General features: G+C 44.0%; 1 protein-coding gene across 3 annotated transcripts; it reads right to left on the bottom strand.

The window, feature by feature from the left end:
- Positions 1 to 8,160: 8,160 nt before the first annotated feature.
- On the bottom strand, positions 8,161 to 15,368 carry LOC119149808 (gallinacin-8-like). 3 transcript variants are annotated; one of them, XM_037391537.1, is made up of 5 exons: positions 15,240 to 15,368; positions 14,027 to 14,134; positions 11,079 to 11,166; positions 10,613 to 10,746; positions 8,161 to 9,621 (listed from the first exon to the last, which is right to left on the bottom strand). In XM_037391537.1, the coding sequence occupies exons 1-5, from the start codon at positions 15,288 to 15,290 to the stop codon at positions 9,613 to 9,615; spliced, it is 390 nt and encodes a 129-aa protein (XP_037247434.1). In that variant the 5' UTR covers positions 15,291 to 15,368; the 3' UTR covers positions 8,161 to 9,612. The 3 variants fall into 3 exon arrangements, with proteins under 3 accessions (XP_037247434.1, XP_037247433.1, XP_037247435.1); XM_037391536.1 differs by lacking the exon at positions 8,161 to 9,621 and adding an exon at positions 10,081 to 10,319; XM_037391538.1 differs by lacking the exons at positions 8,161 to 9,621; positions 14,027 to 14,134 and adding an exon at positions 10,081 to 10,319 and having other exon boundaries at positions 15,240 to 15,367.
- Positions 15,369 to 17,643: the final 2,275 nt, after the last annotated feature.

Genomic DNA, 17,643 nt, shown 5'->3' on the forward strand with positions numbered 1-17,643 from the left:
TACCCATCCTGCCAGCATCACATAGTTGCCCAACTTGCTGAGCAGGGACAAATGTTCATGAAGCATAGAGGGGAATTTGTCCACTTTGCCACCTGTGTCCTCCTGCCCCACCTCAAACTCCTCATCTGCACTCTACTGTAAAGAAGATTTTTTGCTTGTTTCTGAAATCCTAGTCCCCACATAGCAAGATAATGTGGGGTTTTTTTTCCACAAACTGAAGCACCCGCTTCATGCCCTCCACCCCATCTGTAGCAGCTAGTTTACCAGACACAGAATGCTCTGCTCACAGTGTGCAGACATAGCTCACCTCCTGCCATCACTCTCCATTGCTTCAGTCTGCTGTTCTCATTAAAGGAGTAAAAAATTAAGCACCCTCATGACTTGATTTTATTAATGATTCTTGGCCTGTACCGTTTGTCTGAAACCAAAACCACCACACCTACAGTTCTCATATGTCTCAAGAGTGGTATTTCTTGGAGACAAGCACAAACATTAAGAGTGCTGTACAAATCTCTGGTGACACTTCCTCTTGTCCATCCTATATATGGCTTGTCCTTCACACACATGAAAAAAATTTTCAGATACAGAAAAAGGAGGCATCACACACAGGTAGACTTGGTATGTTGAATCTACGGAATCAGAAAGAGGGACATGAGTCTCTTCATAACCACATCAAGAAGGTGACTACCAGCAAGGGGAAATGTTATTAAACCAGACATTTTGGGCCAAGAATGCATAAGTTTAGACTCTCCACAAAGGCTAGACTTTGGAAAAATGTTCCAGTTGTCAGAGCAGGGTATGGAAATCCAGTGCCTGAAGCAGCAGCGAGCAACACAATCTCATCATTTTCAGGAGAAAACTTAGGTGATAGCTGAAAGGGAATTGGGATGAAGCCTTCTATGATAGTGTCACAGCACTATCCAAACTAGCCAGCTACAACAAGGCTTCAATAAGTAGTTTCCGCACCTTGTCCCAGCACAGCCACCAATCCCCCACAAGATTTCAAAAGTTCATCTATTGTCAATGCTGTTTCTTCATCCTTTACAGGCCAGTCCACCCTGCTTCTTACTTCTGCATCCAGAGTCTTCCTTCTCCAGGCTCTTTGTCCAGCCAGCCTCTTCTCATCTAGGCCCCCTTCTCCCAGGGCCTCTCCTTGTCTCTCCTACATCTGGGGTGCACTCTCTCTCCTCCTTCTGTTTTCTCCAGGTCTCTCTTCATCTAGATCTCTCTCTTCTTTCAGTCCTCCTCTTCACACAGTACTCCTCCTCCATACCCCTTAGAGCTATTTAACTACTTAGCAGGAACAAGCCACAGCTACACATTATCCACATAAGCCAACCCACTGCCCCTGAAGCCAGCCCACAGCTGTATATTATCAATGTTAATTAACCTGCCTTCATTCCTCTATAATTCCTCTACATGCTAGCATGGTGCAATAGGCAGTGGTGTCCCTTCAAGTCCTTTCTGTCTAATGACTACTTCTTCTTCTATGTTTGGTACAAATTATGGCTATAGTCATAAATACAAAATGCAGAGAGTAACTGAGCTCTGAACCATGTTAGAAGAACATCTGGGAGACTGGAGATGCTACTGTGTCTGCTGATTTCATCAACAGGAGGGGGAATATCAACAGCTCTTTCACCCCTACCCTGCCTTCTTCAGCTTCAGCCCTATATCCTGGTGTCAGCTGAGATAGGGTTCATTTTCTTCTTAGTAGCAGGTGCAGTGCTGTGTTTTGGATTTGGTGTGAGAGTAATGTTGATAAAATACTGATGTTTTTAGTTGTTGCTAAGTAATATTCACACTAAGTCAAGGACTTTTCTTAGGCTTTGCCAGCAAGAAGACTGGAGGAGTACAAGGAATTGGGAGGGCACACAGCCAGGACAGCTGACCCCAGCTGGCCAAAGGGATAGTCCGTACCGTAGAGCATCATGCTGAGTATATAAGCTGTGGGAAGAAGGAAGGGCAGGATGTTCGGCGTGATGGTGTTTGCCTTTGCCTTCCCAAGTAACTATTATGCATGATGGAGCCTGGCTTTCCTGGGGATGGCTGAATGCCTGCCTGCCAATGGGAAATAGTGAACAAATGCCTAGTTTTGCTTTGCTTGCGTGCATGGCTTTTGCTTTACCTATTAAACTGTCTTTATCTCAACCCACAAGTTTTCTCACTTTTACTCTTCCAATCCTCTCCCCTATCCCACCAGGAGGGAGTGAGGGAGTGGCTGTGTGGGGCTGAGCTGCTGGCTGGCGTTAAACCATGACACCCTACAACTCTGATCCAAGCAAGGACTGAAGCTCTGATCCTTTCCTGCATTCAAGGAGGAGAGTCTGTTGCCTTCTCATTTCACACAACCTTGCAGGCCAGCTGCCCTGCCTTTGCTGCACTCACTGTGCCTGGTGGCTGGGCGGAGGACAGGCTGTCACAAGACCATGGCCAGGAGCCATGGAGCATCAGCAGATCTGTGTGGTTTACAGTATTGCGGATGACAGGAACCCACCTCTCTCCTCCTCCAATCCTGTGTCCTCCCCAGGTGCAGCCCACCAGCTGGCACAGGGCATGCAAGCACAGAGTGATTTGGGCGCTCGGGTCAGCTAGCTTGATTTGATCATTGCTCAGGTCAGGCATCTTTGAATGTGTTATGTTGCAACATCTTCATACATCACCAGTCTCTACAGTAATAGGGCAATGAACTCGCTGTTCTTCAGACAACCACTCCTCCACCCCCCTAGCTCTCTGCACTGCTACCTCCCAGAGCCTTTATAAGTAGAGGGGCTAACCATCTTCTGCCTAGAACATTAGCTCTGTCCATCTTTGAGTATCTTCATATCAGCAAAGGCAATCCTACTACCAGCCGGCAATCATGAGAATCCTTTTCTTCCTCATTGCTGTTCTCGTCTTCCTCTTCCAGACTGCTCCAGGTAAGACTGAAAATAGATAAGATGGAAGCTAAAAGGGTGTGGAGAACCCATTAGAAACCAGTGATGAGGTTCAGATTACCTCTGTGCTCTTGGATTCCATGACTTCCATATTAGAAGTCCCCTTCTCTAGTCATAGTCTTAACCTTTAAGCTGTTGAGTCAAGGTCCTTGATAGTCTTCCTGATGGTCGCTTTCTAGCATCTTGCATTCCAGTCACATGATGAAATGAAGGAAAAAAAAAGATGCCACTGTGTATTGACCTCAGTGCCAGGGAAGGTTATGGAGCAGATCATCCTGAGTGCCACCATGTGGCACATACAGGACAACCAGGGGATCAGGCCCAGCCAGCATGGGTTTATGAAAGGCAGACCCTGCTTGACAAACCTGATCTCCTTCTATGAAAAAGTGACCTGCTGTGTGGAGGAGGAAAAGGCTGTTAATGTCGTCTACCTAGACTTTAGTAAACCCTTTGACACCCTCTCCCACAGCACTCTCCTGGAGAAACTGGCTACTCATGGCTTGGACAGGTGTGCTATTTACTGGGTAAAAAATTGGGTGGTTGGCTGAGCCCAGTGTGGTGAATGAAGTTATATCCATCTGGCAGCTGATTACAAGCGGTGTTCACCAGGGCTCAGCACTGGGGACAGTTCTGATTAATATCTTCATGAATGATCTGGACGAGGGAATTGAGTGCACGCTCAGTCAGTTTGCAGATGACACCAAGTTGTGGGGGAGTGTTGACCCGCTGTAGGGCAGGCAGGCTCTGCAGAGGGATCTGGGCAGACTGGACCAATGGGCCGAGGCTGATTGCATGAAGTTCAACAAGGCTCAGTGCCAAGTCCTGCACCTGGGTCACACCAACTCCAGGCAGCGCTACAGGCTGGGGCAGAGTCTCTGGAAAGCTGCCTGGTGGGAAAGGGCCTGGGGGTGCTGGTCAACAGCCAGGTGAATATGAGCTGGCAGTATGTCCAGGCGGCCAAGAAAGCCAAGAGCATCCTGGCCTGTATCAGAAATGGCCAGCAGGACCAGGGCAGTGACCGTCCCCCTGTACTTGGCACTGGTGAGGCCGCACCTGGAACCTTGTGTTCAGTGTTGGGCCCCTCACTGCAGGAAAGACACTGAGGTGCTGGAGCGTGTCCAGAGATGGGCAACAGGGCTGGGGAAGGGTCTGGAGCACCAGTCTGATGAGAAACGACTGAGGGAACTGGGGTTGTTTAGCCTGAAGAGAAGGAGGCTCAGGGAGACCTTCTTGTTCTCTACAACTGCCTGACAGGAGGTTGTAGCAAGGTTGAGGTTGGTCTTTTCTCCCAGATAACAAGTGACAGGACAAGAGGGAACATCCTCAAGTTGCACCAGGAGAGGTTTAGATTGGGTATTAGGACAAATGTCTTCACTGAAAGGGTTGTCAAGCATTGGAACAGGCTGCCCAGGGAGGTGGTTGAGTCACATGGAGTTATTTAAGACGTGAAGACTTAGGGACATGGTTTAGCGGTGGACTTGGAAGTGCTGGGTTAATGGTCAGACTCAATGATCTAAAAGGTCTTCTCCAGCCTAAATGTTTCTATGATTTTTTGATGATTCTACTGAGGCAAGTCTTAGGTTGGTACTTAAGACGCAGCTCTTAAGAGGAAGTGGGAACTTCCTCTTCTCACATTCACACCCCCCATTTCTGACTGCATATTCTAGATTAGTAGACCTCCTATAGTTCTGGAAAAAATGTAGTTGTGACTGTGGGTCTTCACCTGAACTCTATACTGTCCATGTGCATCAGGTGGATTTAGAGCACATACACCATTCCAGGTTGTTTGGAGTTCTTTGGATAAGTTTAAGCTATCTCCACCCTTGTTTTGGTTTGCAGTACACTCAATCTGTACCTACGTTCCTAGACCAGCCAATGTCTGTCTACTCAAAGAAGAAATTTAGAACCACTTAGGCCACAAGCAGGCACTTGTAGGAGCTTTAGACAAAGCCTGTACTACATGCCTCTGGATTGCTTTCTTGAACTTCTTTATGCATCACAAAAAGCATTCTCTATTTCAAAACAAACTGTGACCCCTGAGATGGCTGCAGGACTGCTGCAATTCCAGTAGAGCCTCTGGGAAAGGGCATCAAGTTATTTTATATCTCTTCATAAAGATTTACACACAGAAAAGACCCCTAACACTATAGGGTTTTTTAATTTAGGAGACAAGAGAAGCCAAAGTCTAATGATGTCTTAAAAATCAGCTGAGTGGGATTAACAATGCACTATCCTTGAATAATATGTGATTAAGCGAAAAAATTTGAGAACCACTAGGACAAATTGACTGAAGTATGGTAGATATAATTTAGAATAAAGCTTACGTGCCTTTCAAATTAAGGATAGAGTCCAATTTGATGACAGGTGTGTATTGATCTAGGCACAGAAAGTACTAGGTGAGATGATTTGGTTTGTGCTTAGCAAGAATTTGGGACAGCTGTTAAGGGCCTCTTCTGCCTTCTAAATGCACAGATATGCAAGGCTCCAGTTGGTATGAGATCCATTTAAATCATACAAAAATTACAAAATTTGAATCTCAAGCTGAACATCCCAGTGGGAGCAAGCAACGTTTAGCCTGGAAATAGTCTGAACCCAAACTTGGGGCTGGCTTTTCAGCTGAGATAAGCCTGGGCAGATCCCCTAATGATGATGGAGCTGAAGCCTTTGCCACCAACCCAAACACTTAGCCCTTCAGTTCTGAACATACCAGCATGGTAAAACCAGCATAGCATCCAGCTAAACCATATACAGTACCATATAAAGTGACAACAGCTGATGACTTTGTTTTGTGGTATATATTTTAGTGTATAAAACATTTTGGTTGGGCAAATATTAGTCCCATTGGTTTGGCTGTGATTAAAATTCATCTTTTCTGAAGTTTTATGCTATCTGTGTTAATCATACCACATTTTACATGGAAACACTGTGCACAGGTTTCCTGTGAACTTGCCACTGATACTCACAGTGTTCAATGCTTCCTGCAAGGAAGATACTCGAAGTAGCAGGCAAAGATTATGAGTCATAAATATGCTTCATGTTCACTGTAACTTGAACTGAAAGCTTGAAGAAACTCACTTAGGACATTTTTATTTGAATATCATCACTTTCGTTTCTGAGAGTAATGTGAGATTAATGTTAAAAATAAATTCCTGTGTTTCCTATGGCTTTTTCATACAACATAGTATTTCTGTGTGTAACTGGAATGACAAGCAGTTACTCGACAAGCTTAGTCTCCAGGAGAGATGCTAAGGAAGCAGATAGTCATCTTCAGGTCACTATTAATCAGGCAGAGTGCCTCTCCAGGCTGTAATGGAGGGACGCCAGCATTACAGCCTGCTGTCTGGTTAGTTAGCATGTCATATCGATGCAGAGACCTTGAGAAGGTGTGATCAGGTTACCCCAATCACAAACCAGGCACTGTGGTAAGAAACCACACACCACACCAGGTAAATCTGATGCCGCAACTCTCCAATCCTCTGCCTTGGCAAATTAAGATGAATTTTTTTATATTTCAATTTTTATTTTAGCTTACAGCCAAGAAGCTGCTGACACCTTAGCATGCCGGCAAAACCGGGGCTCCTGTTCGTTTGTTGCATGCTCTGCTCCTCTGGTTGACATTGGGACCTGCCGTGCTGGGAAGCTGAAATGCTGCAAATGGTAAGATGAATTCCTCCAGAGAAATGCTGCCGCACCAAAGCCAAATAAACATACTGGGCTTTTCCCTCTTTTGGCATGAAAGAGGCCACCTTCTTCAGCCCCCTACACCCTCCAAAAAACCTCTTGAATTGCTGGGGTTTGTGCCTGGTATCAAAAAGGCAGAGCCTTGTGGTGCCAGAAATGCCAGGCTGCTTTCTCTGAAAAAACACATGGAGGGAGATGGCATTTGCAGATGAAGGAGCCAGGGCTGCCTGTCTTTGCAAGGGAGATGTCTTCTCCATAAGCTTGCTAAGACTGTACCTCAGCTGTGACACTAATGTAGGTTTGAGCTCACACTCTTTGAATCTTTACATCACTAGTAACAACTAATATAGCTAATAACAAGTTACATAGCACCAATAACTTCTTCCAGCATGGGTCTCGTACCAGGGCAGAACCAGCTCATTCTCAGATTCTGCCTTTACTAAGCAGGGTGAACACAACTGACCTGAGACATCTCTGAGGACTCCTTCTCAATCCACACAGGCAGCAGCATGGAGCTTTGCAATACCAACCGCCCCCCCCCCCCCCCCCCCAGATCCAAAACCACCACCACCCAAAAAACAAACAAAAAACCCCCAGCTTATCAGCACAGAATAACCATTAAGCAAGTCAGGACTCATAGCAGGGATGCAGTTCTCCATCTGGGCTATCTGATCTGGTGCAAAGTGCCGGATGTTAAACCAAAGTGCCACAGGACATTTTCACCCTGTAGGTGAACACCCTCTAGCATATTTCATCAGTACTAGCAAGAAAGCATCCGCATTTATAGGAGGTATGCCCTGCAGAGTGATGCTGTAATATACCATGGTCTAGCTCTGCATACATCTCATACTTTAAAAATTATTCTTATTTGCATTTCTATTTAATCTAGTTGGGTTTCTGTGAAACATCATGCTAAAGGATGCAAAAAAAAGGGAGAAGACTTGTCAGCCTTTCTCATAGAAAAAGGACATGGAAAGCATGGAGGAAAGTGAGATGAGCCACTTTCTCCAGTGTAGCTCTTCCTAAACTAGTTTTATGCTTAGACTCTACCCTGGCAGGTATTCCGGGTCATCAGCAGCTGCAGCTGGATAGCTGTGGTGTGTGCGAAGTGGTGCCATCCACATCCTCCACTTTATCTGGGTTATCTCATGGCCAGAAGCACGAGTCAGCAGTCCAGATTGCAAGGATCTCCAGGAGTCTTTAAGCTTATGTGTTACCTTACATCTACAGTAGTCTGAGATGGCAAGGTATAATCTACTTCTTTGGTGGCCTATCTAAGCACCTGACTTTTCCTTGCAGGACACCCAGTTCCTAGAACTGACACCCCACTGACCACAGAGACAAGAGCTCTGGGCATCGGAGACATCTCTCATCTTTTGACATCAATGGATTGCAACCTTTGTGCAAGCCTGGAGAGCCCTTCCCATGGGGATGAAGACACTCAGGGGCACAAGATCTGAGGAGGAGTTCTTGTACCCCAATAAAGAGATTTGCAGCTTCAGTTCTAATAAAAGCAAGTCACTGTGAAACCGCATTACTGATATTTGCTCATGTATGTCAGGATGGGGTTTGCTGTTCTTATTGTCTATAATAATCAATCTGTATATGAATTTTATTTAACTAAATCAAGTTAATATAAGTTCATGTGTCATTAAGTCCTGTTAAATCGTCCTGCAGGGTGTGTTGCAGTGATTTGTGTGGCAAAGTATATATTAATAAATCAAAAAGCAGTAGGGTCCATTCCCTCTGCCATCCCAGTGCAGAGCAACAGGCTGGGGTTCAGGAGGCAGGCTCAGTCCTCTGCACCTCTGCAGGGCTGCATCTGAGGTGCTGGGAATGGTGATGCAGAGAAACCCCAGGGTGGCAGAAGACCAGCTTCTTTAGATCTTGAAACTGCCTCACCACATTCATGTCATTCTGCTCCTGCTGCCTTTATTTAGTCTAGACCAGCATCATGTTAATGGAATTTTCCTTCTTTGGATCCCAAACTAGTCAAACTATTTATCACTGCACTATGCTGTCTGGAGGCAGTGAGTGGTGTCCCCATCAGCCTGGAGTTTCAGCACCTGCTGTTACAAGGTATAGATGCATCCCCTGCTTCCTTTCCCCACACCTAACAGCCCAGAGTGCTAATGAAAGGGCAAAAGGATCCAAGATAAGGGAGGAGTAAAAGTGTCCATGCTCTTCATGCCATGAGCTGCCATAGATGGTTTCAGGACTGCCATGGGTGCGGAACACAACCAGTTTGTGCCAAGCTTTCTAGTAGCCTAATCACAGCGGTCTTGGAGAAGTTGCCCTTGACTGTTACTGCTCAGCTTCATGATGAATAGGACCAGGTGGCATTTCTGACGTAAGTGGGTTTGGTGTCTTTTTCTCTGGGATAAGTTTATCACAGGGCACATCTCATGTTGACCCCAGGTAAGATGAGAGCCAGATCCTCCAGCAAAAACGCACACCTCACAGGTAGAAAAATCAAATGCAAGCCTTCTGGAGCAAGTTTATTAACATTTATTGAGATATGTAGGTTATGAAATATGAACACTCCAGCTGAACATTTGATGTTCCCTGGAGACTTTGTCTGCTAGCATTATTCACATTACTACTAAATCAAAAAAAGGAAAGAAAATAATGAGTATCTGTTCTGAGGGGCAAAGGAAGAACCTGTTTTGCTTCCTCTCATGGCAACAGACTTCTGCATGTTGGTAATCCTCTCTCTGGGACAGATGTTGGTGGCCACAGTTTTAACAGAAAAAAACATTTTAGAAAAACGAGAAATGTTGGTCTTTCCTGGTTGGTTCAAGAATTGCTTTGGAATTTCTTCAGGTCATTAATTTTGTTTGTGGAGGAGTTAGTTTTCTTTCTGTTATTGTTCATGTTTTTGTGTGTGCACGTGTGTGTTAAATGGGTATTTTCAGCTCAAAATTCCAGATTTTCTGATGGGATGATGCATCTCTTAAGCTGCCAAAAGCTCTCCTTAGCCCAACTGAGATACCAACTAATCATACTGCAAAAAAGGAAAGAAACTTTCAGATGTTGTACTTATAACTAGGAAAGTACTTGAATAAAAAGCAGAGAAGGGGTGGAATGAGCACCAGAGCTGATATTCCTGGATAACTCATCAGTTGCTGCTGGAGTTTAATCATGAATTGCCTTTCTGTTTTACTTAATAATGAATTGCCTGGTCTCCACACCTGAAGCTTCCTACTCATCCTGAAATCTCTGTCACAGAGAGGAATTTCTGCTGCTCAGGCTTTGTTTTTAAAATCTCTGCTAGTAATATTGAACAAAGGTTAAATCACAGCCTCCAAAATTAAGACTAGATCCAGCATCTTACAGCAAAAAGAAACAGAAAATGAAGTATTAGAATCAGTGGAGGCAAAGTGTAAATTTGCATGGGTATGTGTTTCTAAGGTCTCATACTGGACTAAAGATACAGGCTGAACTTTAGGATTCCAGTAAGGAATTCAAGAAAAAAAATGTGATTTCATGTTTTGGTTTTGTGTAAAAAGGGAAAATTACAGAACTGGAGTAAACATCTAACAGAACAACGTGACTTTCAGGTTGCTTTTCTGACTGTGAGACCTGCTAGGCTTTGCATTCTGGAGCACACAGGTTTCTGATGAACCTGACCTGAACGTCCTGGGTTTCTTGACAGTGTGCCCTTTGAAGCCAGTATTACTCATCATGACCAGTTTGAACCAGCTAATGGGAACATCAGAAAAAAAGAGTTCATTTCTAGCTAGTTACTTATCTCTGCCAAAGAGATTTGACAGTGATATTTCCCATGAGGCACCTGAGCTACATCATGAACACTACAGAGAGAACTCGTTAGGAAATCCTTGGGAAATCCTATATATGAATATACAAAGTCCCTACTCCCTTGCCAGCTCACATTGGAGGAGTTTCTCATCTAAGAAGCAGAGTGGATGTGTGGAAGTGAATAATAAAGCCACTCTCCCAAGAAACACCTGATCTTCATCAAATCCATCACTCACCACAGTCCGACAGCAAGGGACTCCTTGCTGGCAACGTCCAAAGAATCTCGTATTGGGTAGAGGACAGTGGTCAGCAGAACAGGTACCCCCAGCCTGTTTGCATTGCACATGGTTATTAGGTGCACGCATGAAACCTGCACCAAAAAAATACCAGAGTCTTGATTTTCCTTCCCAAACAAGATGAAGAAGAAGTTAGGGTTATAGCATGACAGCAGTATTCTAGGCTGCATGTAGACCAGCCCCATCCATACCATTAAATTCCCTTATTTTCCAAAGCAGGAGGGTTCGGTGTATCCATTGGACCCAGCTGGTGTGGGTTCACTGCCAAAGTGTGCCCAGCATGCTGGCAGCACTAGTTTGCCTTGGACAAAAGGGACTAAAACTCATTTAATTTCTATTTCTATTTTATGCACTCCCTACTCACAATTTTCCCTGTGCATTTCCTTTGATTTTATGTAACTCTTACCTGAAGAGCCTTGGAGCATTAAGAGAAGAACAGCAAGGAAAAGGGAAAAGATCTTCATGTCCAAATTCAGTGCCACCAAATACAACAGCTACTAAGAAAATAACAGAAAGAGGTCATACATTTAACCTGCATTTGTCATTACTCAGTACAAACACTATTTATGACATATAAGCTGCAATTTGTTGATAAAAATTGTCATTTATGCAGTAGAGTAAATGTTGTAGAATAAATCTATTGAAATAACACTTTTTGAGGAAAGATATTTGAAAGAACATTGCATAAGATCAAGAAAATGTATTTATGCCTATGAAATTTAAAAGAATTTGATTAATACTGTGGTTTTCTTTCCATCATCTGCAAAGGTAACCTACACCAGCTCCAGTGAAGACCCCTGTATTTAAGTCCCATACATCCTGGATGTTATAACTTTTTTTAAAAAGTAAGAAATGTAATTAGTTTCCTCTAAATTTTATCGAAGTCATAATATAAGCCAGCTTTTCTTAGAGATCCCTTTTATAACTTATAGGTCATGCTGCTACATGCACAAACTCAACAGTACTTCCCTTTAGAGTTTTTTCCTTTTTTTTTTTTTTTTTTTTGAACAATCATACTGAGTCTGGCTGGGATGGAGTTAACTTTCTTCATGGCAGCCCATATGGTGCAGTGCTTCATGTTTGTACCAAGTTGCTTAATGACTGAAATGTTCATTTTATTTGACGATCACATATTTTAATTCAGATATGTGTAGATAATGACTTAAGCCTTAAGCCATTCCAATTTCTCTGGATAATTAACACTCAGCAACTTTAATTATTCAAATAGCCATTTTTGTAGCTTACAAACCAGTAGTCCTTGAAACTGCCTTTAAGAAAAAGCCTAGTAACCACCTATCCCTCCTCTCCACAGCACCTCCATAACGTGTGCCAGCTCAAAGCCTGTGTATCTCCACACCATCATTTGTTGCTGCAGATTGCAATTAACTTTTGAAAATAATGCAAACTACTATAATCATTCAGAATTGCTATGATTGACTATAATTATCAGCCAAATGCATTACTGAAATACCAAGCATTGTACGTTTCAGTTGTTTATGAGAATTTAATTAAGCTGCAAAATTATACGTCTCAGAACAATGAATTTCTTTTTAGAGAAGCAAAGAATATCATCAAAAAGATACGTATTTTTCTCCTTATCTGTTGAAAGTGGTGTAGAAACCGCACCTTCAGCTCACCCTAGAGGACTTCAGGAGAGGAGTCACGGTGGCCAGCCTGTCCCAGCTGTTTCCTCTCCAGGGGCACCTTCACAGAGTGCTATCTTGCCCCAACACAACTGTCTTTATACGTTCCTGTTGATGACCGAGCTGCCACAGACCAGCTGGCCAAGGACATGGGCTTTTCACAGCAATTCCCAGCAGCTCAAATGCCACTTCCCAGCAGCTGATGAGAAACGGTGACCGCTTGTGAACTCCCTCCCCTTTCTCTGGCACATGAGCTGGCTCTTTGGAAAAGCCCCTTACACCAACCTGGTTTGTGTACAACACATTGATCCATCGTAGGCTGTGAAAAAAACATCCTGGGACATATACTGAAAGCTGTTGATTTGGATCCAGCAGCACCCTCATTCTACAGGCTTGTCCCATGGCCACAGTGCCTAGTGCTGACTGCAGAAGGGTCCTCTCTGAAGCCTGGAGGTACCTACCCAAGCATCCAAACAGCTACATTAGGGAAGCTTGGTTTTTACGTAAGACTCGCAAAAAAACCCCCAAAAAACTCCTGATAGGTCTTGTGGGCTGTAGACAATATCTTGAGAGCAGAGAGGAGTTGACTTGAGCACCCAGCCCAGTTGGGAGCAATCGTTTTGCAGTAGTGCAATCACACAGAAGAGCACACTTATCTGTGCACCCAGAATATTTTCATTTTCATGCATTTACCATGTTTATATTCCACTCTTCGCAGAGGAAATAACTATTGTTTGAACAATAAAATTTTTGGGGAGGCCTCTACTTCCATACACCCCCTTGCTAAGTGGCCAAAGGAAACAACTTCCACAAAACATGTTTCGGTCAACCATGTCCCCTCAGAGGACTTGGACCAGAGATGCTCATGGCAGCACTGGTATCTCCTGGGCCCTGAAGGCACCTAGGTAAGCCCAGAACAAAGATGCTGTGTTTCGATTGTCATACCACTAAGAGTCTAGAAAAAAATCTCAACATCCTTGTACTGGAACAGCCATCCAAACAGCACCCACCTAGCCAGGTCACCTGCCTCCCAAGAGAAGGCAGTGGAGAGCTAATACTGAAATTTCTCTCCAACATCCTTCTTCAGTCAAGAGTACGTAAAATATGCTGACAGCAGGGTTTTATGGGTTTTCTTCTTCATTATACTGATGCCTTCTGAATCCCAGTGTTGCTATATTAGCGAATTATGTTCTCTGAGAGTCCAGCCTCAAAGCCATCAGTGTTTGCTATCTGCCGTGGACTCCTGCAGTGGACAAGAAGCCAGTCCTTGCTCTGAAAATCATATTGAACCTAACAGGTAACAGAAGGAGGTCCAGGGAAAAGGAATGTGGGATGTTTTTTGCCTTGGCAGCTGAAGCCAGCACCTGGGGGAGCTCGGACACATTTGCTTCCTTTAGGAATCATCAGTCTCTGTGTCACAGGTGCCCAAAATCCTGTTTATTTAGGCCCTAGTGATATGATAGGAAAACTCAAAACAGGTGCTTTGACCACCCAGAAAGAGACAGCTATTTTAAATCCCATTTCTGTATAATTTAATCAATGAAACGTATGTATGTGCTTTACAGTAGGCAGGAGCATTTGTTTCAGTTGTTTGGGGTTTTTTGTTTGTTTTTTTTTCTTTTTTAAAAAATAGTACTTAATCAAATGATGAAATTTAAAGAGGCAGAAATAAATACTGTCAATATTAAATCCATAAATGTGTTCCACAGACCTCTGAACTGAGCTTTTGTGATCTGACAGTCAGTGACCTCCAGAAAACGACTTCAAAATAGGATAAAATGGCTCTTTCCTCCTGTTTCCCGCTTTGTGCCTGTGCCACCTGCCCAAAATGATACAAAACAGAACAAAGCTCAAATATGAATCAAGACTGGGGTAAGGTCTTCAACCAATTAATTATATCTGTTGTTACACTTGGTGGTAAATGTACTTTAAATTTCTTAAATATCATAATTAAACTATGCTGTTTTAACAATAAAATGCTATTATTGACTCTAAACATTGGTTTTGCTATTCAGGCTTACAAAAATAATACATTTCCCTAACGTGTTTCTTGGCAATTAAACATGTCTAATAAAAGAATAATAATTGCTTATCAATTAATACTGAAAGCATTTTAACAGCTAAACGTCTTATTCAATTTCCTTTCTCTGCAGTACTGCAAAGGCTATTGTGTGGAGCCCTAAAAATCATGTCCTTTTATACAGAGAATATATGCAAACACATATGTATGTATGCGTGTATATATGTATGCCTATGTATATGTATGTATATACTTGTAATCTATAAATATTATGAGAGAAATAAAGGCTGAATTTTCAGAATTGCTTTATATTTTATCTTAGCTGGAGAACATACAAATAGAAAAGAATAATCCAGATATTTTGATCTGCAATTTACTCAGGAATAGTCAGGACATTAATTTAGGTGATTGTTTGCTTAAAGTTACACATATTCTATAATGGTGGCATTTCTTACTCTCCCATTTCTCTACAGTCCTAGCAAATCCACACTAACATATATATATGTATATATATATATGTATAAAATGTTGTTAAGATGAACTTTATCATCTTAAAGGTCTTTTCTAACTTAAATGATTCTATGATTCTATTCTATGACTCTTCTAAATCCCAGCTGGCTTTTTATCACTCAGCATGGCACAGGATCCTGCCCTCTGTGAATATCCAGGTCTTGATTCCTTTGTTCACACTTAGGCAAATGCTGCCTGAGATGCCCCTGTGTCCCACCAGGGCTCCCCAGCTGCTCCAGCAAGGCTTGCTTGGTCTCCTCTCTCCTGTCCCTTGTCCACCAGTCCCAGGTGGTGGGAGACCTCAGATAGTCCAGAGCACCACACATTGCTGGTGTGAAGGCAGCTGGGTTAAACCCTGTCTGTCTATAAATGCCTCTATCATGCTGCAGCTTACCTCTAATGATGGGATGTCCTCAGCCAACTTGAAGCCATAGGGATCCTTCATCTTCTCTTTGCCATTCTCTTCCTCTAGTGTCCACTGTGCAAAAGACAGGAAGGGATGACAGACCTTTGGTAAAATTGCCCAACACTTGTCCTTGCAGCACGTCCACAGTTTGCAAAAAACGGCATGAAATCCAGCCAGGGAACATCCCTGCTGTCCCTTCAGTGGCCTTGGCCAGCCTCGTGGAAACCTGCCCAGACCTGACTTGGCCCAAACCTGCCTGGAAATCCCAGCTGCTGCCCAGTGTTTTGTGCAGCTGGGGTAGAGTGAGCTGCCAGCCACAGAGACCCCTGAGCTCAGAGAAGACACAAGCAAACAGAGGGCTTGTCAGCTGCTTCCAAAGACCTGGAAACATGAGCACAAATGTGCTGCTTGGGGAACCAGAGAGCAGAAATCCAGCATTATGTCTACAGAGCAACAGTAATTTTTATCTGTGCTTCACCGACTGTATTGCAAAGCCAGGCTTTATGCCATATGGGGAGTTTACCCAGCTGGGGCCAAAACACAGATTTAGGTAACCTGAGGGTGGGCATCTGAGCTGCCTTTCCATTCAGGGCACTCAAGCAACTCCAAAGCTGATAGCTGGTCTTGAGGAAGATATTCCCAGCACTGAGATTTCTTAAAATCATCCACATAGAGTCCTGCCGAGAGAAACAGCCTATTCCAGTCCCCTTCCTCACCAAAGTGTGGCATCTCTCCTGGGCAGCGAGGTTTCTGGTCCTTCTGGATACATGGTCCAGGAGATCTACAAAGCGCTGCAGCAGTCACCAGGGGAAGTTGGCGACACTGCCAGCAACACATATTATTTTTACTACCGTGGGACATCATGTGATGGACACTGTTGTTCAAAGGGCAAATTCAGGCCTCCAGAACTTCATAGAACTTTTAGGTTCTTTCTGTTCCTTTAGTCCAAGGTGGTTTTAAGCATTTTTGCACATGTGGCCCAATTTAAGAAGAGTAATGACTCATGCAAGTTTTGGGCTACTGCAGTATTGGGTTGCCTGAATCAGGAATAGCCCCAAAATCTTTTAAGGAAAACTGAGGTTTTTCACATAAAGAAGCCATAACCAGGCAGTCCCTGGGCACTCTTGCTCCGGTTCAACATCACCAGTGCAATTAATGTCCATGAAACCTGGTACCACTCAGATCCCATCTACCTCCTTGGGTAGGCACCAGCCCTACCCAGAAAATTACCCTTCTGCGCTGTGTATTTCCCCTGCAAGTCCATTTTGCTTTTTCAAGTGGCATGCTTTCCCAAAGGGAACAGGGTAGACACAGCTGTGCGCCTGTCAATAGGGAAAGCAACTGGAATGAAAAGGAATAAAGGTGCCAGGAGGGAGATGGGAGTTTCTGCTTCAGGTCATGCTGTGAAACTAAGCAGGGACCATCTTTTGAAGGCTGCAGCTTGTTGCTTGAAAAAAAATAGCTATATATCTGGTGTAAAACTAAGCACTGTGGTACAGGGAAGAAAGAAGGAAATAAGCCAGTGTTATTTTCCTACAGCTTTTACTTCTGCCTCTCCATAAATCCCTCTGTAATCTCCTGCCACAGCCCAGGTTTCAGGTCTCAACGACCCCAGCGTTCAGCTCTGCTCCAGCCCAGCCACACAGTGATGCCCAGAATGCTGAGGAACAGAGCAAGGTGGTTTTAAAAGCCATAATAAATTAACCTCTGTGTTAATCCTCCCTTTGCACACTTGAAGATGTGGCATTTACCTAAACACAAGGCACCACACAGCCAGGGTGGCACTGATGACTCATTTCACGTGCTGTCAAACCTCTGGGGACCACTGTGCATCCACAGCTCCCACCCACCTCTCCCCTCTATAGCACCAGGTGCACAAGCATCGCACAGCTCAGCTGCCAGGCAGCAACCTCCAGATGAGGGCACCACAGATCCAGACCTCCTGTCTGGTGGGACACGGCACAGAGAAGTGTCTGATGGCCAAGCTGACAGCAGCTGTGTGCATCTGGGCCTTCTTGCCATCCTCCAACTCCCCATGTCATGGGTTAACAAATCCACTACTGCAGAGCATGGCTTGACTTTAAATTGTTGGCTTATGGACAATTATTTGTTGATATTTGGGTTGGGGGTGTGTGTAAGACTTCTGGAGCAGAGAGTGGGAACAGGTAAAGACACATGCAGAGATAGGGTAGCACGGGAGAGTGGGCAGATCCCAGAGGAAGAGGGACCAGGCATCTTATCAGGATGGGTATAAGGAAAGGTGGAAAGAAAATTTCTTGCTGTTGCAGAATGAGAGTTTATAATAACCAGAAAACCACATAAATCTCCCAGACTCACAGTAAAACTCTAGGAAAGATTTGCTCACTGGTAGACACAGGCAACAGGGAGATCT

This window comes from Falco rusticolus, chromosome 6 (genome assembly GCF_015220075.1).
Source record: "Falco rusticolus isolate bFalRus1 chromosome 6, bFalRus1.pri, whole genome shotgun sequence".
Taxonomy (NCBI): Eukaryota; Metazoa; Chordata; class Aves; order Falconiformes; family Falconidae; genus Falco; species Falco rusticolus.

Coding starts and splice junctions, on each gene's coding strand:
- LOC119149808 (XM_037391536.1), bottom strand. CDS start 15,290: ATGAAGGATCCCTATGGCTTCAAGTTGGCTGAGGACATCCCATCATTA. Junction 11,167..14,026: donor CACAAAAGCTCAGTTCAGAG/GTCTGTGGAACA, acceptor TTTTCTTAGTAG/CTGTTGTATTTGGTGGCACT. Junction 10,320..10,612: donor TCCCTTGCTGTCGGACTGTG/GTGAGTGATGGA, acceptor TGTTCCCATTAG/CTGGTTCAAACTGGTCATGA.